The sequence below is a fragment of the Bactrocera neohumeralis genome, chromosome 2, assembly GCF_024586455.1.
Source record: "Bactrocera neohumeralis isolate Rockhampton chromosome 2, APGP_CSIRO_Bneo_wtdbg2-racon-allhic-juicebox.fasta_v2, whole genome shotgun sequence".
In the NCBI taxonomy this organism is placed as follows: domain Eukaryota; kingdom Metazoa; phylum Arthropoda; class Insecta; order Diptera; family Tephritidae; genus Bactrocera; species Bactrocera neohumeralis.
The window spans coordinates 2,351,248-2,378,300 of record NC_065919.1 but is presented as its reverse complement, the minus strand read 5'-3'; the positions used below and the strand labels follow the sequence as shown (position 1 = coordinate 2,378,300).

The 27,053-nt window shown below is 35.9% G+C and overlaps 1 protein-coding gene across 1 annotated transcript in view; it reads right to left on the bottom strand.

The window, feature by feature from the left end:
- LOC126750789 (uncharacterized) overlaps nt 1-27,053 on the bottom strand; it is a 35,721-nt gene that overhangs the window by 8,144 nt on the left and 524 nt on the right. The window contains exons 2-6 of the mRNA XM_050460512.1: nt 26,617-26,929; nt 26,386-26,536; nt 25,760-26,320; nt 25,539-25,696; nt 24,337-24,807 (exon numbers count right to left, since the gene is read on the bottom strand). Of these exons, the coding sequence (XP_050316469.1) occupies nt 24,337-24,807; nt 25,539-25,696; nt 25,760-26,320; nt 26,386-26,536; nt 26,617-26,929 (1,654 nt within the window). The remainder of the gene's footprint in view (nt 1-24,336; nt 24,808-25,538; nt 25,697-25,759; nt 26,321-26,385; nt 26,537-26,616; nt 26,930-27,053) is intronic.

The window sequence follows — 27,053 nt, the reverse complement described above, 5'->3', positions numbered from 1 at the left end:
AACGATCGGAATTAAGTTCTTGTATGGAAAACTTTCACATTTGAAAAGACATATTCACCAAATTTGGGAAAGATTCTTTTCTAAGGCAACAATGTAATATCAGAAGAAATTGTTCAGATCGGATTACAAACTGAACACATAGTTACTAACATAAATGCACCTGTGAAGGGTATTTAGCTTCGGTGCAACCGAACCGCAAAAACTCAAATGTTCGCAATACTTGAAAATTTTGAGTGGTAAGGTTTGCATGGCCACGCGTGTAATTACGGAGACTTTATAAATTATTAAGTTAATCACAACTTTCGCTTGAGCTTTCCATAAAAAAAACCTTTTCAATTACTAAATTACTTAATTTTGAGAATAATAAGTAATTTAGTAATTTCGCGAAACTTTCCGATAACTGTAAATACATTGTCCAACAGAATTGTCAAAGTTTAATTTCAATTAAATTTTTCTTTCATTCCTTTTCCGAAAATCGGTATGACCAGAAAAGTTACAGAAATTATTCAGATAGAGAGTTCCCGCATTCACTCGGACCAATACAGAATCAAAAATTTCAGAATGCGATCTTCTTAGCGCCAGTAGTTTTTATCCGTTTTCTGAGTATATAGCTTTTTAACTACACTGGCTACTTGAAGACTGTTGAAAGCTTTAAGAATATTTACAGAAAAGACGCTCACTTAGTAAAAGCTAAAGCGCCCTCATTTAAAAAAAAACATGCGGAATAATATTCACATATGTATTTCATGCCGCATTCCAATTTATTCCTTCAGGGCTAGAATTAGCTATTTTATGTACATACACATACACATTTGATATATAAGACGTTTCACAGTGCATTCAGAGTTCCGTTTGTTTTCTCAAGTGGCTTTTGCAAGTATTTTATGGAAGAAATTTTAATGGAGATTGCTCCAACACATGTGGTAAATCATGTGTAGATATGTATATATGTACATGCATATGCACATGTTCTGAAATATTTTGGATATCTACGAATGAATATCAAATTTGTTAAGCGACTTTTAAATTTACTTTATGTGACTGTATATATTTCATACATACATATGTATATAATATACTATATTTGAGTAAAACTAAAAACCAACGCATTGGAAATACAAATCTTCAGACGAATCTGGCCAACAAGAAGTTGAAGAATAAAATAGAATTGTATAGGTATTCGCAAATGGTTAACAACAAACTGCTTTGTTTTGTGTAATTGAAAGAAAATATGAGCTTTTCAGGAAAGTGATTTCGAACTGTGTGCTTTTGAACTTTCCTTATTAAACATAAAATAATTGAAAAAGATAGCTTTGAGAAATAAAGATATAACTGCAGCTTGTTAAGAAATGGTTCTTATTCAGTATTTTGTTGTGACAGTTAGTAAACGAAAAAAAAATTCATGAATATTTTGAATATTTCTAAGATTTGACTTTATGAACATTGAAAATATGATAATGGTGAAAAGAATTACAAAAGGCTGTACTAGTATATACTTGATTCCACTTCATGCGCCAAGTTTTCTCCCACTTTACAAAAATTGGAGACACCATTAGACCTTTCTGAACTTGGTCTCCGCGAAGCGCAGTAGCTCTCCCTCTTCATCTTTGTCACAGGTATTATTGTGATGTACTTCTATAAAGATGGACAGAGCGAAGTTATATCATTTGCCATGTGACTCTGAATCCGAAACTTCTTCCTACCCCGCTAGGTATTTCATTCATTGAGATTAAAGTAAAGCTATGGCAGGTGATTGAGGGCTCGATCCCTTTGCCGAAACTTGCGTGCTGCTATAACGCCAACTTGCATGCCCCACAGAGGCAATTATCCGTGAAATCCTGTGCTACATGCCACACATGTTGCAAACTGGTAGTATATATGTATGTATGTAGGCATGCATGTGCTTTTAAAAGTTCATTAAGCATTCGCACAGTTCAGCACCAGCCACTAAATAACTCTTTGCCGCACATCTAACACCTTACTTTATTTCTATTGTTGTGCTCTGTTGACAGCTGCCATTGTTGTTGATGGCCATGTTGCAGTTAGATAAAGTGCTGAAATTACGCGCGAAAAGTGCGCACAAAAGCAACGCGCAACAACAAAAACAACAACAACAATGGGCGTGGCCACACCAGAGCGAAAATTGTGCAATTGTGTTGCTGGCAACACACATTTTCCGACCGCAATTTTCCAACTCGCTTTTAATCATTTAATTTTACAACTTGAAGAAAATTATTTTCGCTGGCACAATTTAGCCAGCACGTAGCACTTTCCCGGCGAGTGCATGAGTGTTACTGGCATTCGACGTATGTATGTTTGTGTGGTGGCAGTGCATTGCTTGCAACGCCTCGTACTTTGGTTTGCTGTTCGCTTTTGCATGCATACATACATACATATTTACGTGTGTGTGTGTGGCATGTTAAACGGTTGACCCGGCAATGCTTGGCTGTTGAATGGTCATTATAAGAATTATGTGCTTACTACTCAAAGTCTAAGCATTTAATTGCCTCGGGCATTTAGTGTGAAATTATTTTGAGTGCAACAACGCATACACTGGCACACTTTATGAGTGTTTAATTGTTAGTGCTTTCCCGAATGAAAGCTTAATGGTGTTAAAGCACTTGAGGAATTTGGTTCGCTTTGAATGTTAATATTTACATAACTAAATTAAAATCAATTAGAAAAGCAACTTGCCTTGTGAATAGTGCATCTCCTTAATTTTCGAATTCTTAGAAAATTGTGGGTGATATTTCGAATAATTGCACAGCAAAAAAAACTAAAGACTATATGTATTAGTAATGATGTGTTTATGCTATAAGACAAATTTAAATTTGCTTAACATTATTTATTATAAAAAAAGTCCTTAAGTTAATACTATTGAAAGACTATAGACACAGTTCAACCTCTAAGTGAATTTTCTCGTAATAAAAAAAAAATTAAATCTATTTGATTTTCAGTTAATCCTAACCTTCATAAGGCGCGAGTATAAATTTGACAGCTATCGGGTTATAAGTTTTGGAATAATATCAATTTGAGAGAAGCAACTTTTGTTATTATGAAAAATATGGACAATATTTTATGTTGTGATGATAAAATATTGTTTTTTGAAGAAAACAAATACAGTTGAAGCAAAAACTTGGCTCGATGACGAGTTTCCAGACAACGCTCTTGAAAAACCAACCTAAAAAGGTTGTTATCAACAAAAACATCAACAGGTCTATAAAAAATTTTGGATGACCGTAAAGTGAAGTTGTTCGTGATAGCAGACACTCTATAGAGTTTTTGTGTCGATATGTGACAATGGATGGCTCCATTTTTCACTTCGAAGTCCAATCGACATTCATCCAAGTGGACTATGGAAAAACGAAATAATCGGTTGGCAAGGTTATGGTGTTTGTATGTGAAAATGCGCATGGAATAATTTTTATTGACTACCTTGAAAAAGAAAGGATCAGTAAAAGCGACTATTACATAGCATTACTAGACTGTTTGTTGAAGGACGAAATCGTCGAAAAATGGCTGCATTTAAAGAAAAAGAAATTCTTGTTTACGAGTACCAAGACCGTCAGCGAAAACGGCAGAAAAATCTATGAGTTGGGCTTCAAATTCCGCATTCTCCAGATCTGGCCCCAGCGACTATTACCTGTACTCGGATCTCAAAAGAATGCTCGCTGGAAAGAAATTTTCGTCGAATGGAGATGAAGTCGCCGAAATTGAAACCTAATTTGAAGCAAAGTACAAAACGTACTACAAAAATGGAAACAGGTAGTTGGAGGGTCACAATAATCAGTGCGTCACAATTGAAGAGGACTATGTTGAATAGAAAAAACGGGTTTTGCCAGACAAATTTGTTTTACTTCGGTAGGCGGGGGCTTTTCAACTGATCTGTCAATTACGAAATTTCAAGTGATTAACCTAAAGACCCCGCTGGATTATTGCGTATCTGAAAAATATGCTGAGTTTCACCATGAGCGAAGGAATGGCTTGATTTCGACTATATTTTCTCCACCTTTATGATCATAAACACGACGGAAAATTCTAAACCAACGTAAGAAAAATCTTCCACAACTCCAATAACAAATTAAATGTCCTTCATCTGTGACAAGTAAGATTTTACCAGATTTGTTGTGTAGCTTTAAAACGTATAAACATTCATTTGTAATCGCATTAAAGTTTTCATATTCTAAAACGAACAATGTTGTGAAACTATTTGAACTATTTTATAAATTGCAAGCGTACATTATTTGAAGTACAGCAAAATAGCAATTAATTTAATTTAATATATTCGTTCACATAGGAAATAGATAATTGATTTAATTAGCATGTCAATTGCCATAGCTAAAATTTTAATAGCATGTAATAAAAATTATATTGTGTCAGCACAATTATGTGTTGAAATCGCTTATTTTCGCAATTTATTTAAAGCACATTTTTAACAATTTATTTGGTGTGCATATAAATTAGAGTCGAAGGTTTACATTTTCGTGCAAATAAATTATTTTTATGAGAGGCTAACTGTTTACAAACAAGCATGAAATGAGTAATTATAAAATAGCTAGCTACATTAGCTTTTCGCCAAAGTCGATTAATAGGTAATTAGAAAAGTGATGGAGAACTGTATTAGATATAGTATATGGATATATTATGTATATTACATAAAAACTAGTTTCAGCAATTACATGTGTAAGCTGCTACATTTTAGTTACGTTTGTACCCTTAACACTGTATATTAACTTTGTGACGAAGTTTATGCTTAAACGCCTTCCAAACTCCATATTTTTTTGCTGGCATACTTAAAATAAATAAGTAAAACATATGTGTTTCGTGTTCGCTGCTCTAACTAAATTCTAATAACCAAAAATCAATAGTGGTCATTTGCACAAAAAATGCGCATCGAAAATGTTTGGATTTCAATTTAAATTGACATATGCAATCATGTAAATTGTGGTAAACCGCAAAAACTTTTTTGGCTTCCGATTTCGAATTTTTTTATTAGACAACTTGTTCGGGCAAAGTGTTGAAAATTTGCAAATTTATTTTATTAACGCGAAAGTGAGTTTCGTACGTTTGTTATACCGTGTGATATGATATCAGTTGTGTTTCAAACCACTCGCGTACGTGTTAAAAAAGTTGACACACTATTAAGGAGGTTCTTAATGAAAATAATAAATATTTTTGTATTAAAATTATCGTTCTTGGTAGAAAATAAAATCAAATACAACAAATCTTATAAAAAAATAGTGTTTATATATTTTATTACAAAGAGAAATCTTCATATCGATATTTGACACTGAAAGTTATTTATTCGATTTTGTATTAAAATTAAATGACTTTTTTTATGAAGGTTAGTTTAGAGTTGAAGCTTTTTTAAATATTTGTAAAATACATACGTATGTATATAATACCTATTAAAATTATTCGAATAACCTGAAAACCGATTATTCGAATATCCTGTTTGTAACTGTTCGTATGAACATTAACCGATTAATGTCGAAATGTTACACCTATTCGTATTGTTGTTCTACAGCGACTTTTCGAATAAATAAAAATCTATTTCGTAGAAAAAATTTGTAGGAGTTGAACACTTAAATGCAAATAGTCGACAACGAATGGTTAACCGGATAGTCGAAAATGAGAGGTTAATCGAATAGCTTACGGCTATCCGACTATTATTATTCGAATAATTTCCTATGCGGTTAAGGAGTTACATTTCTTTCCTCGGTTTAAAAAACAGTCTTTCTTCAACATATTTTTTCTTATATAAAAAATGAAATATTTGATTACAATTTTTTATTGTTACAAATATACACTATTAACAAAGAAATTCTGACGCAGGATTACAGCATCTTCGAAAAAGAAAAAATACGTGTTTTAGTTAATACCTTAACTTAGAACTTGAATGAAGGGAAAAAAACTGAAAATTGAAATTTTGGCAGACATTTGATAAAAAAATTTAAATTTCAGTGAAAATATCGCGACATTTTTTTCAAGTAGTTGTAATAGACAAAAAAATCTCAAAACATAATATATATAATGTATATATATAATGTACATATGTAAGCGATCAGCGTGATGAGCTAAGTCGATTTAGCCATATCCGTCTGTCCGTCATACAAATTGTATGATCAGAATAAAGTGCTTATTTGGAAAACTTTTACATTTGACGAGATATCTTCACGAAATTCGGCGTGGGTTATTGCCTAAGACGAAGAAATAGTTCAGATCGGATCTTTATCTCAAATAGCTGACTTACAAACTGAACTGATTGGAATTAAGTGCTTGTAAGACAAACTTTTTATATTTGACAAGACGTATGGTATTTACCAAGATAACGGTATAATCTCCAAAAAAAAGCAGATCGAATCAATGTAGCACATAGCTGCCATCCAAACTTACAAAACAAAGTTCTTGTAAGAAATCCGTTGAATTTGTGAAGGGCATTCTAGCTGCGGTGTAACCGAGCGGATTTTCTTGTTTTTTTGCCGTCTTTGTCAGAAAATAATATTAGTTCGCTTCTTTTGTTGTGTCTCAATAGTGTCCATATCAGAATTGGCTCTGCAGAGATGTCTGAGGATAGGCTTTGTGATTATCTTTCAGTAAAAAAGATGATAATATCCTTTCGAAGCCGCAGATCGGGATATAATATAATTCATTTCATAAAACATTGAAATATAATTACTATTTCATGACAAAATTGAAAAAGAACTCTTTACATGGAAATATGTGAACCATTTCAACTAAACGCACGCTCAGTCAATGCGCTAATTTGTGGCATATAAGCCTGCTGATTACTAAATATTTAATTTTCAATTAAATAACTGTTGAAATTTTAATTTATTTTTGTGCCAGCAATGCAAACAAATTTAATTGTGGTCAAATTGGCAATTAATAGGTGTCTAAACAATAGATTAAAGTGCTTACATTTGCATACTAGGAGTGAAGGGGAGTGTGCCTTTGAATTGCAGACAATTGAAAATATATTCGCGGAATTTGCGCGAAATTGTGATTATTTTATCTATAAAACTCAATTAACAGCAGCGAACCGAAAAACATGCACCTAATTTAATATTAGCCACTCACGTCAATGCTCTTTTATATGAATTTTTGTTTGGAACGAAATAAACACAAACTTGCTTCGAGCCGAAATTGAGTCGAAAGTGTGACGAAAAATATTTGAATTGATGCGGAAGGGTTTCTAATGCTTTAAGTATAATTTTCAGTCGAAGAGCTGGGTACCTTAAGTCAGCAGTATCTGTATTATTCATATTATATATATCATAGATCAAACTTAAACGTTTTTATTGGCTTAAAATATTTACTAAATTGTCTACATCTTAAAACTTGCATATTGGACTTATGTTATTCTTCCATATGAACACATTTATTGTGTAAATTTTACAAGTTTGGACACTTTGCTGTTTTGAAAAAAAAAATGTAATTTTCTTGTGTCAGAGAGTATTCAATCATAGGGCTAAAAAATAATAATCGTAAAGAGAAATGTTTGCTTAAAATAAAAATAGTGTGTATGTGTATATAAAATTCTAATATAATTCTTGCTCAATAACTTTATTAGTACTTATACATTTTAAAAGTGATTAATAATTCGATAACAGGTATGAGTTAAAATACATATATACATACAGTTATAATAGTGAATTTTCATTTGCCTGACAATTATTTTAACACGGCTCTGTATGTCTTCTCTTTTTAGCTTTATCATGGACCCGAGTCTTATGAAGCGCAGTTTTAAGCAGGACGACAACGCTTGCGGTTGTTTGCGCAGCAAGAAAATGAAAACTCATTTCTATGGGGTTCTGCTGTTTTTGCTTGCTGTGACTTTGTTCATTATTTGTTGCAGTTATTTTTGTCCCAAGTTAGGTGATAAGCTTATTGGTGTAATAATTATGCTGTTTTGAAAACTGCAACGCATGAATTGTGTTATCAAATTAAAAAAATCTTATCCATGAAATTTTTAAAACGACAACATTTTTTGAATTTGCTGCAGTGATAAGTCGAAGACAAATTACCGATGAACTTAAGAGATCGTCTCAGTGTAAAAACGGTTTCCACTCAAAGGAAGATTTTTGAAGATATTCAGATCTAATTTGGATATTGAATTTTTTTTTTGAAATCTTCCTACTTTTTTACGAAGAACTGCCGAAAAAAGGATAAAATTCGATACTACCAAAAATCGACGTTTTTTTAGGCTGTCACACTTAGTGTACTCATTTGTGTACTCTATTTAATTATGCAAGTATTTTTACCAGTTGATTGTTCGCTTCGCCAGTTATGCCAGTATAATAATAATTTTCATGAAACCCAGTATATCACGTCGAGAGAAGTATATCTAAAATTATTGACCCAGATACTTGTTGAATGATGATTTATATAAATTAATTTTGATAGAAGAAACAGACTCGGAATTTTGTCGTTTCTTGCTCAGAGCCAAATTAATTAGAAAACAAAGATAATGAGGGAAGTTTGATAGAAATTCAGGTCTTGCGGGAAGAACGTGGCATTAATTTAAGCCAACCGCTCATTCTAGGAAAAATAGCATTCAAAATTTGTTAAAAATTATTGAGAAGATCGCGTAAGATCTGCGAGTTCGCTGCGAGTTATCATAAAATGCCTGCAACTTATTCTTGAGAGCATAAATATAATCTCTCAAATTCAATTTGTTTTATTTTTTAGTATTTTAGACGCATTTATTTATAGGTAAAAGCGACACCAGTCAAGTGCAGCTTTTGAAATTTGTGCCAGAAAACTCTACAAATCCGAAATTGCATGAATATATTGCGTTGTGTATATTTTAGCGTAAATGTGTATGCATTTTAGCCAATATCTCTGCAATACTAATGAAAATACGCTTTACTCAGAATTAACGCCGGATAAAACAGCAAGCAAATCGTTGTTGACTGCAAAGTTTGGCGGCTGCCAGCTGATATTATCGCCGCTGTTAGTGGCATATTACTAGTTGTTGTTGTTGTGCACACACTTTTAGTTTAATTAAACCTTAGTAGTTGCAGATAGATGCATACATACACACACACATAAACATATAACACAAGTAAAAGCATCGATGCATATACGTACATTAGGGTGACCCAAAACAAAAACAATGTCGAATTTAGGGGTTAAAATGAAACCATGCAGAGAGCAAAATTTTCAGTTTTGAAGTTTTTAAAAATGCGATTTTTTTTATAGAAAACATCCATCACATCAAGTCATTAAAAATACCATAACATTTTCAAAGTATATGGTGGAATTTTTTCATCTCTACATTTTGCAGATCATACAATTTTCTAAAAAGTCATTTCAAAAGTACGTATATATGAGAAATTTTTTTTTTCAGAAATATTTTTCTCTATATATGCTCACCCTAATATGCATATGTATGTACATATTATACATGCATATACCATACAATATAATTATGTAAGTAGGTTCATAGCATCGAAATATTCTGCTGCCGACAATCCGGACGTGTGTTGGCATTACTTTAGAAATAACAATAACAACAAACAACATTTCATTGGAAATTCGGTGGAAATGGAAAATTGCTTGGCTCTAAAAGCAATCGCAACACAAAAGTGAAACTGCAAATGCACACATACGCACGTATATAATTGTATAGCGAAATTCGAAAGACATTGCAGCTTCTGTGGCGTTTTAAGTAAAGCAATGAAATTATCTCGCCATATGCGCCAACTTCGACGCTACAACGCGGCTTCCTTCCCTAGCCACCTTGCCTTCATACATATGTAAGTACACTTGAGCTTACTCATACATATACATACGTATGTACGAGTATTTGTTGAGAAGTGCCTCCAAATTTTAGATTTACAAATTTCTTGTAGTTACTTATCGCTCCTTGTTAGTAATACCCTGAGTCAGCGCCTTTTGCGTACCACATCTTATGGCACACAGTGTAATAAGAAGTGTAGCTTTGCATTAGTCTCGGCTTGGCAGCACTTCTACAATGGTTGCTTTAACAAATAAGCTTTTCAGACACGCAGCAATGACAACAAAGTAGTACACAATGTGTATCTGTGAGAGCGCTCGTGTGTGTGTGTGTGTGTGTGTAGCAACTTGAAGCTTGCAGTGAAAGTGCAATGCTAAGCAAGGCAAGAGAAGTGTAGTGTAGTCAGAATGCAATGCTTAAATTCGCTTTAAAGAATAATGGTTGGCTTTGCTTTAAGTTTACACAGAATTTTAGTTAAGAAAATGCAACATGAAATATCAAAAAACAGTAAATTTTATTAAGCTAAAAAACTTAAAAGCCTTAACAAAAATAAAAAGTAAAATGAAACTCGATTAGGCTTATTAAAAATTCGATTAATGGTGACGAAATTGCGTTACGCAACAAAATTCCGCAGAGTTCTGAGTATACATACAAAATAGTTTTGTAAAATATTGGATTCTTTAGGTTAGTCTTCCGCCGTTCTTTCAAAATCAGCAGTTCTAATTGCATGATATATTCTCATGCGACCTCTTCTATTTCAAAGTGCAAAATATGTTTCTATGCTCCCTCCTTGTTTGCTAATTAATGAGGCATAATTTGCCTGTTCAATTTGGAACTTAAAAATAAAAATACCAGAAGCTTTAGAAGTTCTGAACCGTACACAGAACTGTTGTAAATCACATATCATACACTGCCATAGCCTAATTGAGAAAGACAATTTTATTAGACTAAAGTGATTGATCTTGCAACTGTTAAACGACTCGTTTCCGCTCTCGCCGATAAAATGCTTATTTTTTGTCCCAACTTCCGAAATAGGAAATGCTTAAAAAGATGCCAACCGCTGTGCGGCCCTAAACAATATCCACGCATAAAATTGCAATCAGAATTATTACCGCAGAAATAGTATCTTTGAATACAATGTTGAATTTGCAAAGTACGCTAGAGAGTAAATTATTGCCATCAGTAAGGCAGCTAGGGGCCCAGAAGACATTAGGTGCAGCAGCGTATGATTAAAAGAGGTCCACTGAGACGCTGAGCTGAAGGCAACTGCTTTTCAAGCGTTCGCAAAAACTTCGGAAAATCACTGAAATTAGTTTTGTATTTGAAGAAAAGGAAACCGTTGTAAAAAAGCTAACTTAAAAACGAAAAGAGGTAATCACGCATGATTGAGGAGCAAACTGTGAACCCGCCAAAGAAAATGACAAGCTGGTAGTGAAGATGTATTAAGCGATGTCAGTCATTTTGTTATTGTTGTTGCTGCTCTTCAAGCTTAGTTTTCTCAGTTTAACATATAATAAGACAAGTGTGGGGTTTTTACATACACACGGCTTACGTTGTTAGCTAAGAAGTGTATACACACAATTTATCATTTTTTACCGCTATAAACATGTATATGTATGTACATACATATTTACATCTATACGTTTTGCCATATTCTTTCATTTGTGAGCAAACACAAACAGTAATGTAACTGTGTTTGTAGCATGAATGTTAAAGTTAATATAAAATTTCAGCTTCAATGGACTTCATGCAGCGTCAAGAACAAGCCGTTAGCCCTTACCATGCAACTAAGCTGTTCTAAGACAAAAGAATTCCCTTAGGTTCAATAATAGTGCCACATATGAGAGATATAGCCATACTACACAGATACATGACATTATTATTAGTTATTGTGTTGTTTTTGTAACTACATACATAGTTTTTAACAACCACTTCAGAAGTAACCCTAATCGAGAGGTTTACTTGCGCATCCAAGCAATCGCTGGTAGTCCAATCATCAAAGCAAAAACTTAAGAAGATGCGTACAAGCAAAGGACGCATAAAATTTCATATTAAAAACTATTTGTATACACTTACACTAACAAAAATATCATGTATATATACACATATTTGTCTACACAGAGGCAATACATATGGCTCCCCGAAGAGCAACTTAGCCTGCGCTCAAGCTTTCAAGAACGCTTAACGACATAGTCGTACAAGTCAATTTGCGCAGATAAGAATGCACTGTTGTAAGGCACATAGACGGTACTACCTTTCTACTAGCACGGCATTAGTGGCAATGGTGGCCAATTGTAGTCCGTCCGTGCGCGTGTTGTGGAGGTGTTCAAGGCGCTGTATTTGCCAGTGAACAATATTCCACAAAGAACTATTTCTTTGCTCAGCGGGGTGTAAAATTAAATGCTGCTTCTGCAGTTGCCACACTCCTTGTGTGTGATGTCGTCTAAGCAAGCAGAGTTCTGCCAATTCACCAAAAATGTGGCTAGCAGATTTAATAAAGGCTGGGTTGTCGACCGCCGTATTTCACTTCTTAATAGATTAATTTTTTCAAAAGTCTTGTAGCGCACAGTTAATGACAAGAGTAAGAAAACTTTATACTAGAGTGGGCAAAAAATAGTAAGACTTTTTAATTTAAACCCACTTGTCGCAATACTTTTTCTTCCGATTGTGGTATGACTATCAATGACATTTGTCAGTCTTGTAATTCAAAAGTACATAAAATGCATTCGGCGATTCTTACGATGAATAAAATTATTCAAGAAAGAAGTTTCATTGAATTTTATGTGCGGAATCAAATTTCTGGTGCCGAAACGTTCAGAATGTTAAAAAGGCCTTCGGTAATAACTGTTTGTCGTGAGCAAGGTTTTTTTATTGGCCTTGACGACGAACAACGTCCAGGACAGCCACCCACTTCAACTGATGATCAACATGTGTATAAAATCAAAGAATTGGTGCTAGAAAATCGACGATTAACAATCAGAGATCTTACTGGCATCGTTAGAACATCTGAAGGAACAGCGAAAACCAATTTGAAAAATTATTTGGGGCTAAAAAAATTGAAAACAAGACTGCTTCCAAAATCATTCAATGCTTTCGAAAAACGGCGTCGCGTTAACGTGTGAAACAATGCTTTTTGACCACCAGGTTATCATGAAATGTATTATTACTGGCGATGATCTATGCTTACGAGCCAGTAACATACCATCAATCGGCCCAATATTATGGCAAAGGTGAGACGAAGCCGGAAAAATACGCATAGTAGGCCAAAAATCAAGGTTATGTTGACAGTTTTCTTCGATTATCGAGGTACAGTGCACTTCGAATGTTTTCCGACTGGCCAAACTGTCAACAACAAGAAATACTATTTGAATGTTATGCGTCACTTGCGCGAAGCTATTAGTAAAAAGAGGTCGGAATTATGGGCCATGATAATGTACCGTGGCATCCTGAATTGTTCCTTCGTAAGATTTTCGCCAAATTTTCAACCACTATCGTCCCGCAACCACCGCATTTGCCTGATTTAGCTCCGTGTGACTTTTGGCTATTCAGCAAATTCCAACGACCTCTTCGAAGGAACCGTTTTCAGTCAATTGAAGACATGAATCATTAAACGATTCGAAGAAAATTCTGGAAATTGACTGACATCTGTTTCGGAGATTGGAAAAAACGTTGGCACAAGTGTATTGGGGCCAAAAAGGATTACATTGAGAGGGACGACATAGATTTTAACGAATAAATTAAGAATTTTAAAATTCTAAACAAAGTCTTACTATTTTCTGCCCATAGTGGTTTGTATTTCAAACTGGGTATTTTTATGGTATCGAATTTCCGAGAGGGAAAGCTTTCAGCGGTGAAAATTTAAAAAACCTTGTAGTTTTCGTTTCAAAACTCGGTTTCTAAACTGAAGTCTGACTTACTACAGCCCTGTCACAATTTCTGTCTTAGTGGATATGAAAATAAGCTAAGAATGCTGAAGGAACATGCCAAATATCTACAGACACAATTCAGTGGATATAGAGTTAGACCAGTTTTTAGATTTTAGAATTGTAGATGAAGTTCACCTTGTATGCTTTTCTTATCCATGGAGTAGACAAGATCTTTTATGAAAATGCTGTAGTGAAGCGATTAACTAGCCAGGCAAACTAAATATTTAAAACTTGAAATTCCCTTCGAAATGTGTAATCTTTTCTATCCACTCACCTTAATAAAATGGTTAAAGTTGCGCCCTATATCGAGATAGGTACTACTATCGGTCTGTGCTCCAAAATATTCAATTACAAAAAAGATCTCTTCATCGCACAAGCGATGTTTACAGCCATAAATTTACTTTATATTTTTACAGTTTTAGCTTTTCAACTTTCTTGTCCTTTAACACAAATCATCTTTTGTCAATTTTACGATTTTTGAAGTCCGCATGGGAAACAATTTTAAACTGGACCCGTCAATCCCTTTTTCTTAAGCAATAACCACCAATCAAAGATATGAACACGTTTTTAAGTGGATGATTATATTTTTTGTAGCGGAGAAAATGGTTTCCAGTTAAGGGAATAAATATCCGCCGAAGAGTAATAAAGTTACTTGGATAATTTGTAAAAAAAAACGTCTATAATCTAAGCAGAAACGATATAAATATGCTACATAATACACGTGTATATGTATAGGTATAAGTATGTGTGCGTACGTGCGCTCAGTTTACAGTTCACTACTTTTCCACTGATGCATATTATTTGCTGCCGCACACACAAGCACCAACGTGTAATATATGTGTAGTAAGTAACATCAGAAAGCCATTTCTCATTGGTTTTTTTTTGTTTGCGCTGTCACATGTTCTACTAATTGGCTCGAAAACGCCGCCTTACACCCACACCAGCGCAGCCACGCTCCCATGCTGTGCTGCTGACTTAATATTCATATGCTGTTAGTTTTGCTTCAATAGTTTTTCAGTGTCATTTATGTAAATAAATTTTGATAAATTATGATATCGCCAATATCCACTATATGTGTAGGTCCATGTGTATGTGTGTGTGTTGAATAACGTGCGCGTAGCATGCTAATGAGGCCTCTCTGTTTTCTAGTTGCTAAAATTAGAGCGCTTCCGACATGATAAACTGCCAGGGGTGCAAACTATATTATTACATTATATACATAGTATGTAGTGTATAGTAAGTATAAATGCCATGTATGGTTGAATTGGTGTGCGTTCATATGCACTTACTAGTTTCCCATTAAATATGCGAATATTTCACACCATTCTTCTTTTTTGTAAGCAACACCATTAGTCTGTGGATTTTTGGTCGCACTCGCGTAATTTACATTCATTGTCATTAATCATTGACAAATAACTGTAAAAGCAGACTAACTAACTCGCAAATCAAAAAAATAAAATATTGCATTTGGAGTTACGTTGTTAATAAATTAAAGTATTCATAGTTTTGTATTTGAAATAACCCAAATAGTGTTAGAATTTTAGAAAAATTCAATGAAATACAAAAAAAATCTTTATTTTTGTCTTCAACAATTTTGCCAGGTTCAATACTTTTCCTATTCATCATATATATATTAGTGCGTTGCGAATCGAACTAGCAACTGGTATAAATGCATTAAACTGCCATAACCAAGCAGATTAGCACGCGACTAAAGCACTTTTTGGGGTACTTTGATACAATATTTTAATTGTAAATTGAAAAACTTAATAATTGGACGGCGTTGATAGCAACCCTTATTTTTAAGAGAACATCAGCCAGACGGGCATTGGCACCATCTCAATTTAGGGACCGAACATTACTGTAAATGATAGTCCTTATAACGTTTGCTCTAGTCGTCATCAAAAGTGAGGTATTTCATCCTAGACTGTTGTTTTTTTTTTTCATTGAGAGTGGCTTATACGTGGAGAGTCCCGAATCCAGCCGCACCTCTGGTGAAGAGAGGCTACAGACGTCAACGAACCCTTAAACCGAATATGTTGGAGTGGTTTCGCTGAAGCTTGTTGTCTTTTAGACGTGACCCCGTCATTTGCAAAACCATAGATCGGAAGTACACAGCATTCATATTGGCACTCGATAGAAGAGACTGTTGGAGCATGATGGGAATACTAACTGGTCACTGTCTGATGGCGATACATGTCCGCAAGATGGTCTTGAAATATCGAGAAAACTGTAGGAAATGCCTAGAGCAGGGTACCTGGGAAGCAATTGACTACGCTGTAAGCATCTGGGGACCCCACAGTATGATACGATCTGGCTGCCGCATCTTATACAAATGTTATACACGTTTTCAGGGTGCGCGGCGAGTACGCAAGAATAGGATTTGGCAATAGTCCTACAACTGTAACTGCTTACTTAGAAGATATAGTATTTATGACGAAAAACTTAAGAGTTTATATTAACCCTGTAAGATAACTGTTTAAAAAAAAGATGGTTAACATTATACAGCTGACTTAGCGATTCTTGACAACTTGGAAATCGGCCACCAAAGTGTTGTTACGTTTTACTAGGAAGGCATTACTACAAAGGCATTGTCCACCATGAATTTGTTTCTCCTGTTTTACGTGGAAGTCCTCAAGAGAATCAAATGAAGGATCAATCGGATCCGACAAGACATCGCAACGCCCCGGCTCACACTGCCTTTCTTTCGAACAGCTACCTAACCAAGGCAGGCATCTCAACGCTTCCGCAGCAGCCCTACAATCCGGATGTGGCCTTCCGGACCTTTTTTTGTTTCCTTGGCTGGAAAGGCCGATGAGGGGGATCTAAGCAGCATGTACCTTTTTTTAATCGACTCAGTCCAATTATTTTCCGCACAAACCCTGTATACAATGTCAAAAAGTATCGAATAACGATTTAGCCACACACTTACTCCAAGTAACCCTAATAAATCACATTTCTCTCTGCACATTACAGTCTCGATTTAAGGTTCACTTAGCATGAAATTTGATAACAAACTTGTGATAATAACACTAGTTCATTTTACTGAATTTGACATATTCATAACACACAGTAGACACATACATAAACAAATATGCAATTAGAAGAGAATACGCATACGAGAGATTTAAATACACGGGTATATGTATATTTAGGGTCACATGGCGGATAAATAAATAAAAATGGCATCCTCCTGTCAGTTGAGTCGGACTAGTCAGCCGATAAAATGGATAAAAGAAGTCACGTGATCATGCACATGTATACATGTAGGTGTGTGCGTTCAATTATGCGTCACGCATTTCGTATGTATGATTTTTGGTACAATAATATTTCACTCACTTGGCTGGTGTCATCGGCTGCGGCTTGCCAATGCAGGCGACGGCGGGCGCGTAATACAAACCCTAATAAATTATTGAAAAATAATTGAAATTTGCTCACATGCCAAATTGTGCATAATGCTGTAGCGCTATTATACGTGCGTCCGTATGTGTAGACGCTCAAAAATGCTCAACAATGCTAATACCAATATTTGTGTTACCACATTAGGGTGGTCGTTGTACATATACATAGATTCAAAATTTTAATTTGACTTTGTAATACTTAAAAAAAACTGAAATTAGAGTTTTGACTACACTTGAAGTGCCTAGGAGAACGCCTTTATACTTACTACAAAAGTAAATTTTTCGGTTTCTGAATATTAGATTAATTAATAACCAGATATGTGTATCAATCTGTGCTAAAACTTATTTGAAATATGTACATAATATTATTATCACACATGTCAGCGATTTATTGATTAAAAATCGATTGGCATAAATATAATTTTTATTTTTTTTGTTAATCTCTTTAAATTCTCTTTTAAACTTCCTAATCAATCCTTCGACCTTCGATACTCCACACATAGCACTCTCCACGTCAGAGGTTTCCATTAGCAACACGAATTTAGAATCACCCTAACCAAAAATAAGCAATGTATTGCATAATTTTCGGCATCATTGTGGTCGCACTTCATGGCGATGGCATGCAACAAAACCTGACACAATACGCCACTCGCATAAAAAATAAATTGAAAGACTACTGCATGAAAATACAGCATCGGTCGACGGCATTAACATGCAAGCGAGATTGTAAAATTTTATTAGTGTAATTGGGTTGGTAAAACGAAAACCAACAAAAACAACTGGGAAAAAATATACAAATCGAAATAATAAAATACGCACAGTTTGTGTTCCGATATTTTCAAATGACGCTTAAGTTTGATTGAATCTGTTTGGATTACGCCAATCGGTTTCTGCGTAATCAAATATTCATGGCAACTCCAACAAACTGTGCACTCAACAGCCAACACGCCCAGCGGCACTGTTTGCCGCAGTGTTACAATTTTATTGCAACAAAATACATAGTTGTATTATGGTGACTTAAAATTATATTTGCCAAACGCAAATACTATAAATTTCTGCGAAATATGGCAATGTAAATACGGCATATTTATGCTCGTGTGGTGAGCAATGAAAAGTCGAAGGCTTCGTAAGAAATAAAAAGATGTTAAAGAGCTTTTTACTGTGGAAGGGGGTCTCATAATTTAATATGTACATTGCTGACGGGAGCAAAACTTTAAAGTACAAGTATTATCGAGAGTTACTTCCAGTATTTCGGACCAGCCTAGCGGCAAAATTAACATTGGTGCTTTAAGTTGGGTCATTGGAAAAATTTGATTTTGAAAACGTCACCCCTTCAGGCTTCAGAAATCAGCTGTCATCGTCATCTACATAGATCTCACTGTTCTCGTCTTTTCCAAACCGTAAAATGGGTGTAAGAAACTGAACCGCTTTTGACGTTTTTTAGAGTTCGAACATTGGAAAATGACTGTTTCATACACATTTCCAATTCTCTAGAATACATCATTAGAATGCATTTAATGTCTAAATAATAAACTACGAGGAAATACCACAAAACTCTTTGAACCCATTACTTTTGAACTGATTGCCAACACATAACCTTTTCATTGGGGCCGTTATTTTACGTGGCGGGTCTCAAACCCAGCGCACAACCCTGCGGTGGGGATGTTGCGCCTTCTCACTTTAGCTCGTCTTCTAACGGATATTTTCTGGCAACCCAGAGGATACTTGGTCAAAGACCGGCAGTCGTGAGCTGCTTGAGCCATATATAAAAGAACCGTTTCTGGCCACTCCCAAGTGAATGGCGATCAGAGAACTTTCCTCACTAACGTGAACTTCTACACATGACTCCATCCTCCTGTTGTAAACTCGGCTATAATGGCGTAAGCGGTATCTACGCCAGTAAAGAAGAAGAAGCTAACACATAACTAATTAGTGATGCTACCCTGAAAGAGTAAGATGGAGAACCGGTGCATTTGTCTTGTGGCTGTCTCTTGTTTTTACATATATTCTCCTTTGTTGCGCAGATTTTTTATGGTTTGCCACTTGAAAGCCAGGCACCGTTCCCTGTTCTATGGAAGTTTGCTCTTACTGTAAACCAACGCATAATACTAAATCGCGGCAGCAGTCGAAGTGTATGCAAGCTATTTATTTGGAATTACTAAATGTCTACGGAACTCTTTTGCAAATTTTCCAAACCACTCGAAACAGTTTAATCTAGATTACACTCTACCCGCGATGAGCATTGAAAAGCTTCAAACAAAATCACGAATATTGCAACTTTTCTTCCTCTGCCAATATTCCATGGCGCATTGCTTTATCACTGCTCCGAATCGGCATGCATTATATTCTGCGAATAGAAATCATTAAGCGCATTGATACAGCGCAGCAAGTAGAAAATCAACAAATCTAAACCCACTCATTAAACTTGGTTAGCAGCGGAAAATATGTTGCAGTTCGAAGCATTTAGTCAATAGCGCCGCCTGCTGCAATACATGCGAGCTGAAGGGAGCAACACCAAACTGCAACTAGTTCAACTAAGTGATGTCAATCAATCGCTTAGAAAAAGTGCACTTCACCGAAGACAGCGCATAAGCTCCTTTGTTAATAAGAGTTGCATACGAGTATCCATGGGAAACGTCTGGCAGTTGACATTTGTAATATAGGCGATGAGGCTCCGTCGCGGCGCGCTTCGCAGTCAATTCGCTGTGCTCATTAACTTTTACACTGCAATGACAGGCGGAGAGTTCGTACAACAGCGAAGTGACAGCTGACAGTGCCTGCTCTTAGGAATACTCACATTATTGTTAGAATTTCGCTGCCATTTGCATTTGCCGCTGGCGCAGTCGACATGTTTAGACATTTCACAACTCGTTGCATTTGCACTTGTAGAGGCTTAGAGCTTCGGTGGCAGTTATCAATTGCTATGGGTTAGGAGTTGATTGACTTCAATGCACTCCAAATGAAAGATAAGCTGTATATATGTGTGGGTGGAGTTTGAGCACGTTATGTTCGATTTGTTATGTATGTTGTTTACAGTTATGATCCCTTACGATAACGTGCGGAAAAAATACTTACATGCTTTAACGGTTTCAAAAATATTCAGTTTATTCGGGAAAAACAGTATACATCTTTGTATATGTATATGTCTTAGCGTATTACGAAATCAGACTTATTTGGTTTTCATCAAAGACTACAAAGCCTTCAGTAGAGCTAATGTGAAGCCGCTTGCAATCAAGAGCCTTAGCAACGGTCTTTTTTTAACCCGCTAATACACAAATTTACACTTCACTGTATATTAGTAGAACCGAAAACAAATGCCCTACATTCAACCGATATAAAACGGTGAGTATACTCCTATATAGCATAATCTAGTAAATATAAAATATTACACAGACTTACACATTTAAATTATATACTGGCTACTTGCGATCCGTCCAGGTCAACTGTGGAATTGAAAACTAATATCTGAAAGCTGAAAACACACAAGCATTTTCTGTGCCTATGTATGGGTTGATGAAGAGATTGAAAAATCAATCAAATCCAATTGACTGCTATTATTGACCTATTTTGCCATAAATCGTATTAGATATTGCAGCTGAGCTGCTATACCAACTCATAGAAGCGCCAATAAAATGTGTATTGCACCAGAGGTGTGAGCATCTCCCACACATACACGTATGCTACGAAAGGCTGTTGTGAATGAATGGATTCAAATTAATGCTCTTGTATACATCAACCCGACAATTGCCGCCTTTGATTGAGATTTGATTTCAGAATTTACGCACACACACATGAATTGGTATGCCTTCTGCACAAGCGAGCATATAGTATTATGTAGGCTGATTTATGACGATGATTGATTTATGTTTGATAGTTGTTAAATGGTGCTTAATTGGGTTACCTTGAGAGCACATTGGCCTAACCATGGCAACAGTGCGGTTGCTTACGGTCAAGCGTTATGCGATCCCGATATTGAACCTAGCAACCAAAGCCTTCAACCAACATCTCATCAATCTTAAACTGCGCCACAGTTTAAATATGTTACCCAAATTCGGGGTGCCATGTATGAACCTGATCAATCCCAGAAAAATTCCATTGTCTTACTGAAAATTTCAAAGATATCATTCTGTATCATATTGCTTTGGAGGTCTGGATTTCTCTGCAAGTTTCAATGTAGTATCTTATTGTAAAGACAACCAAAAGGACTTATGTTCATGTATTCTAAAAAGCTCAAAACCACACAGTTTTGCTTTCTTAAGAAGGAATATTTCCCGATAGAAGTTAATCCATGCTTTTGTAAATATTTGTCATATTCTTTGAAAATTATTTTAAATTTAATATTATATACTCGTATTATTGTTTTTATAGCATATAGGAAGTGGTTAAGATAGCCGTCCGATATTTCTATTTTCAAATTAGTACAAAATTTCTTTATATAAATGAAAAAAAGAAACAAAACCATGGCTGCTTTATTCTTATTAAAGATATTTATGTGTGAATCGCTACTCATGTACTATTATCCACTTTAAATATGAAGGTACACATACGCATACATACCATAAATGTTTATGCATAGCTATCCATTTCATGTTATTACACCAATCGCTGACTGTAATTCGCTATTGTCGCGCGCATCATCAGGTATTAATAGAACAGTAAGAACACGAGGAAAACAAGTAAGGCGGAGCACAATGAGGTTGCAACCTAAATAATGTAAGATTCATTTTTGGTATCATGAAAGAAATTATCAGACAGCAACATGATCTCGTCCATTTCCTTATGAGTGGCCAGTCTTAGTATTAATAATGCTAATAAATGTCTCATCTACTGCAAGCGGTTGGTAATGCTGTGGAGCGAGTTGGAGTTCCCATCTTGGCCGCACTTTTTGAGATAAAGAGTGGCTACCTATTCTCTCTTACTTGAGTGACAAGTTAAAAAATCATCGCAGAGGCAAGTGATCTTTCACTGCTCTAAATATCGTTTAGTTAACTGTTGTACCAGCTAGTCCTTAATTAATGTTTTTCCTTTTTAATTGTTGAAGAAATATAACTGAAAACTTTCTGTAGTTAGCACTTTTTTTGTCATCCTGAATTTATCACACTTGACTGTGGCGTCGCTGTCTAAAGAAGTGGTTTACTAGATAAATAAACTTTCCCTAGGGCAGATTTTCGTCCAAAGGATCTTTACATGGATCACTTAAATGAAAGAATGGAACACTTGCTTTTATTAAATATCGACGCTATGACTCCAAGCCAGTTTTAAAGCTCTCCGCTATTTGTAAAAATGCCAAACCGATTTTAGTAAGACAAAGTGGAAGTCGCCGATCGCCTTTTTATCAATAACCTGGTTTTTTTTGTCGAGAAATTTATATGTAAAACATAGCAAAGTAAAAGGGACCAGAGACAACAAGCACTGATCCATAAACAAGCTGCTGATAATACCACCGGTTAACCATTGGAAGTAGTGATAAGTAGAGTAAGAGAAATCAAAGAACACAGATGTAAATTTCAACTAAACGGAGTGTAAGGCACGCAAGAAACTTGGAAATTTCGAAACCGTGGGCTCTTTCATGGCGATCCTCTGACCACAGATCTTCGTCTTCGCCATTATTGTATTCTAGAGTTGTTTGAAAAGCTTGCTTCAAATAACATCTGTAACTGTCTGCAGGGGTACATGGAAGGCACATATAGAGGTTCAGGTAAATATCTGGTTTTCAACAATCTTCTAAGTCTGCAAGTGGCGGGCGGTACAAAGTGATACCCACAGGATGAACAGCGTTATTATACACACCCGAAACAAGCTGCGCTTGGCTCAAAGAAGAACACGCAAAACAATCATCGCTTGCCAGTAGCCATCTGTTCAATGACGTTGCGTAAGCGTGCGCTGCATCGTTGCCCCTGCAATGGTTGAGTCATTCTGATGCTTAGATATGTCTATATGTAAGGGGAGAGTCAAGCATATGTGCACGCAATTGCATGACAGCAATGCAATTTTCTTTAATGCGCAGCTATTCCACAGCAATGCACGCTTATCTTTTGCATATAATTATATGAGCAGCATTCAGTTCTACATGGAAAGGTGCATAAAAGAGTATAACTTCTATACATTCAGATGATGGGGCTTGTTAACGCATATACTCATATGTACTATTTAGCTGTGTGTGTATAAGCGAGGATATCTTGGCGATTTGTACGCTGTTTCTACTCTACCATCATCATGCTGCAACCCGGAGCGTTTAAGTTTGGAGAGATCCTTTTCCTACTTAGTTCTTCATTAATTAATGGTTTTGGGGATAGGATCTTTCACTTTGTATGAACATGGGAATTTTCTTTATAAGGATTTGGTATAACAGGACATTACCTAGAAATAACTAAAACTAGAATATAAGGCAATGTTACGGAAGAAAACTATAAAACGAAGCTGTAATACCCTTCACATATAAAAATATTTGCTATAAAAGGACTTGATTCCGATCACTCAGCTTGTGTTGTGGCTATATTCTATAGTATTTTATGGCTTTTTCTAAGCTATTTCGTTCTCCGCAACGCTAGCCTGGAAATCATTTATATATGCAACCGCTTTCCGGCTTATACCTCCCTGCTTTTAAGGACATTCTCTGACGAAATTCGATGTGAGATTATTGCTTTAAATACCGCTCGGCTATCGACTTAAATATAGAAACTAATTACATTATTTCCTGACTCACCTATCTGTTCAGCTTTCCTGACCGCAAAGCCTTCTGCCTGAGAGATACCTCAGTATTCCGGCAGATGAAGAAGAAAGTACGAAATTTTAGAGGTAGCCTCTTAAATTTAGATTGTGAAAGTTTGAAATATTATCGCTGAGACTCAATAAACCAATATTTAGAAACTCCATCGAAAAGATATTGCTCTTTTCCTTTTTTCATCTACGTAAGTGAACAACACCATGCTAACTAACTCTTGAAATTTTTGTGCCATCAAGTTCTTACTGGACCGCCCTCGTATATTTAAAGTACCATTAGTATATACTCTCATCATATCTGATGTCTACATACTTTTGAAGTAAAATGTTCTCCTTAGAGAAAAGATCACACGTCTTCATGCATATTTTCGGTAGTTTTTTTCACATTACTCTGAATTTGATATTTGCCACACACGCTGATAAGTCAGTCAGACAATTCTTTTGCACACTTTGCAATAATAAAGACGAAATATCACGCCATTGGGAAATTATAAAATTGTGTTTACCATAATTATACATTTTATTGCCCCCACACATACTACGCTTAGAACAATAAGTCCTTCTTTCTATCGAAAGTAGACCCCCACACCTTAACCTTTTCCATTTCTGGCCAATTTATTACTTTCAGCTCCTCACTAATATTCAAACACTTGTAAGCAGGCTCAGGTGTACGGATGGGGTCCCATGAAAGTGATTCCATACCAAGAACCTCTTTATCATTTGGGTTACCAGTTGCCGCAAATTGCGTCCAAATTCCAATCATGCGTTGTATTGTGCGATATTCAGGGCTCTCCTTAGAAAGTGTATTTGCCATTGCATGTGAGAAGAGATAAGCTAGTTCATCGCCATGAGATACACCTTTCACGCCGCGACCAAACCGCCAAATGCGATAGGGGTATGATAATATTTCCGAGTCGTAGTCGAAGCGGTACAGATATGTGGGAGCAGACGTGGCATTAGTCAAACGCGAGAGCAGAACACGATGAAGAGGAAAGTAGAAGAGCCAATAAGCGTTGATCTGAAATAATATTGTGAAATGGAGTGTAATTTTATTATAAAATGCGATTATAGAAATATTGAAATGGTTTTTGGTATGAAAATGATAAATTGAAACGAAAACCATACGAGATATATATAAATATATTGAGTGATTTGTCAGAAAATTTAAAGTTTTCCAAGCCATTGTTGGTAGTGCCTTGTTTTATTTCAAAACTCTCTATGTGATTCTTAAAAATCTGGCAGGCATTAAAAAAAAATTAAAGATGTCTAATCGCAATCATGATCTTACTACTCGATATCGAACTTAATGTTCAAACTCTCGATGTGTACTTGAAGAAAGGTGAGCTTTTCTCCTGAAAGCGTTGAGCGTTCATGTTAATGTCCTCAACTTTCTACTCAAAGCGGCAGCTTAACTGAGAAATGAAAAAGAACCCGATTGGAACATTGAAGATAATGACCAAAATAAAGCACACAAGATAACGCTCGGCGGTATAAAGTCAGGTCTAAAGTAGGATGCACCCAACCTGCGTCAGCCACAGAACCTGCTCAAACATAAAGCGACTTATTTTATGCCGCAGGGATATTATACATGTAAGCCCTCTCTCAAGATTCTATAGGAAAAAGCAGTCACAGTCATGATCAGAATATGGACTTGAATAAGCCTTCGGAGCATTAGGATGCAAATTCATAAACTGTCTATGATGAAGCGAATAAAAATATGAACTGGGCGCTTTGTAAGATAGTACATACATCCATATATTCGTCAGCTGTAAGCTCAGCACTGTCGGCATGCATTTTTTTCAGCTTGGCAGCATTTTCCTCGATATCCACAGCATCCACTACTTCATATGGTACGAAGCTACGACAAGTTTCCAATTCATTCAGACAAATTGGCATTGCCTTAATAACTGTAAGTTTAGTAAATGCATTATAATATGGTTTTTAAAAAATTAAAGTTGTTTAAGACTCACTTGGCAGCATTAATAAACCCTCCGCTGAAGTATGACCCGCCAGTATGGGCATTGAATTACTCCATGCTGTTCTCATAAGGTCACGTGGACTTTTTGATATTACACAGTCCGGCGTATCGTATGGCTCTATACAGGGTGCAAAAGGAAACATTATTTTTCGTTGTAACTCAACTGTGGTCAGCACTTTCTGCTCCAACTGTGCCAGATCGGTCGCTTTGCATTTTTTCAGATATTCTAGGACTTGTTGTTCATCTTGTTCCCCCTTAAATCCGGCTAGCTTGGCAAGTGGATAAGCGTGCCGCTCCTGACCATTGTGCGCCCAAGAAGCAATGGCAGCGCCAGACATTAAAATTGCGCGATGAAATAGACCTCTGGTTTGTTCCGTAATGCAGAGATAATGCGTCGCGGCAGCACCAGCACTTTCGCCGAATACAGTTATACAATTTGGATCGCCACCAAAGTTGGCTATATTATTTTTAACCCACTTTAGTGCTAACACTTGATCTTTCAAACCGGCATTACCAGGTATATTCAATTCCGGCGAGGTGAGTGTAAGAAAACCTTTAAATGTTGATTTTAATTTTTTTGTTTTTTAATTAAGAATACGAAAAAGACAGTGTACAAACCGAAAACACCCAAGCGATATTGCACTGTCACCAAAACTACATCTTTCTCCATGAAATAGTCTGGTCCAAACCAGTCACGATTCGCTTCGCCCACAACAAAGCCACCACCGTGTATCCAAACCAAAACGGGCTGTGGCTTATCTGGTTTTAACTAGAATTTATATTTTTATGGTAATAATAAATTCAAAGTTATAAGACTGCTTTCCATGAAACTTGCTTATTCCAACTCACATTCTTCGCATACACATTCAAGTATAGACAATCCTCCGATCCCTCCGCATTATTTGTTATTAAATGCAGTTGCACGGCTCTGTCTTTTGGGCTCAGACAATCTAGTACACCATCCCATGGCTCAGGTCGCTCAGGCGCTTTGAAACGTAGCTCATCTACTGGTGGCTTAGCGAAGGGAATCCCCTCGAAGCTATAATATGGCACTTCGTAGATTGTTCTTCGCTTGACACCTTTCACTTTGCCATACTCGGTGTCAACCACTGCGGTCTCGTTGGTGGTTAAACGGTATTGAGCATATCTATTTCCAAGTACGCTGAAATATAGAACTTTTAATGAATATGCACTCAACTAAAATTATAGCTTAAAGACACGAACACAGCGCAAATTGAATATTGAAACCCGTGATCTAAGTTCAGCATTGACCAGAAGAACTGTTG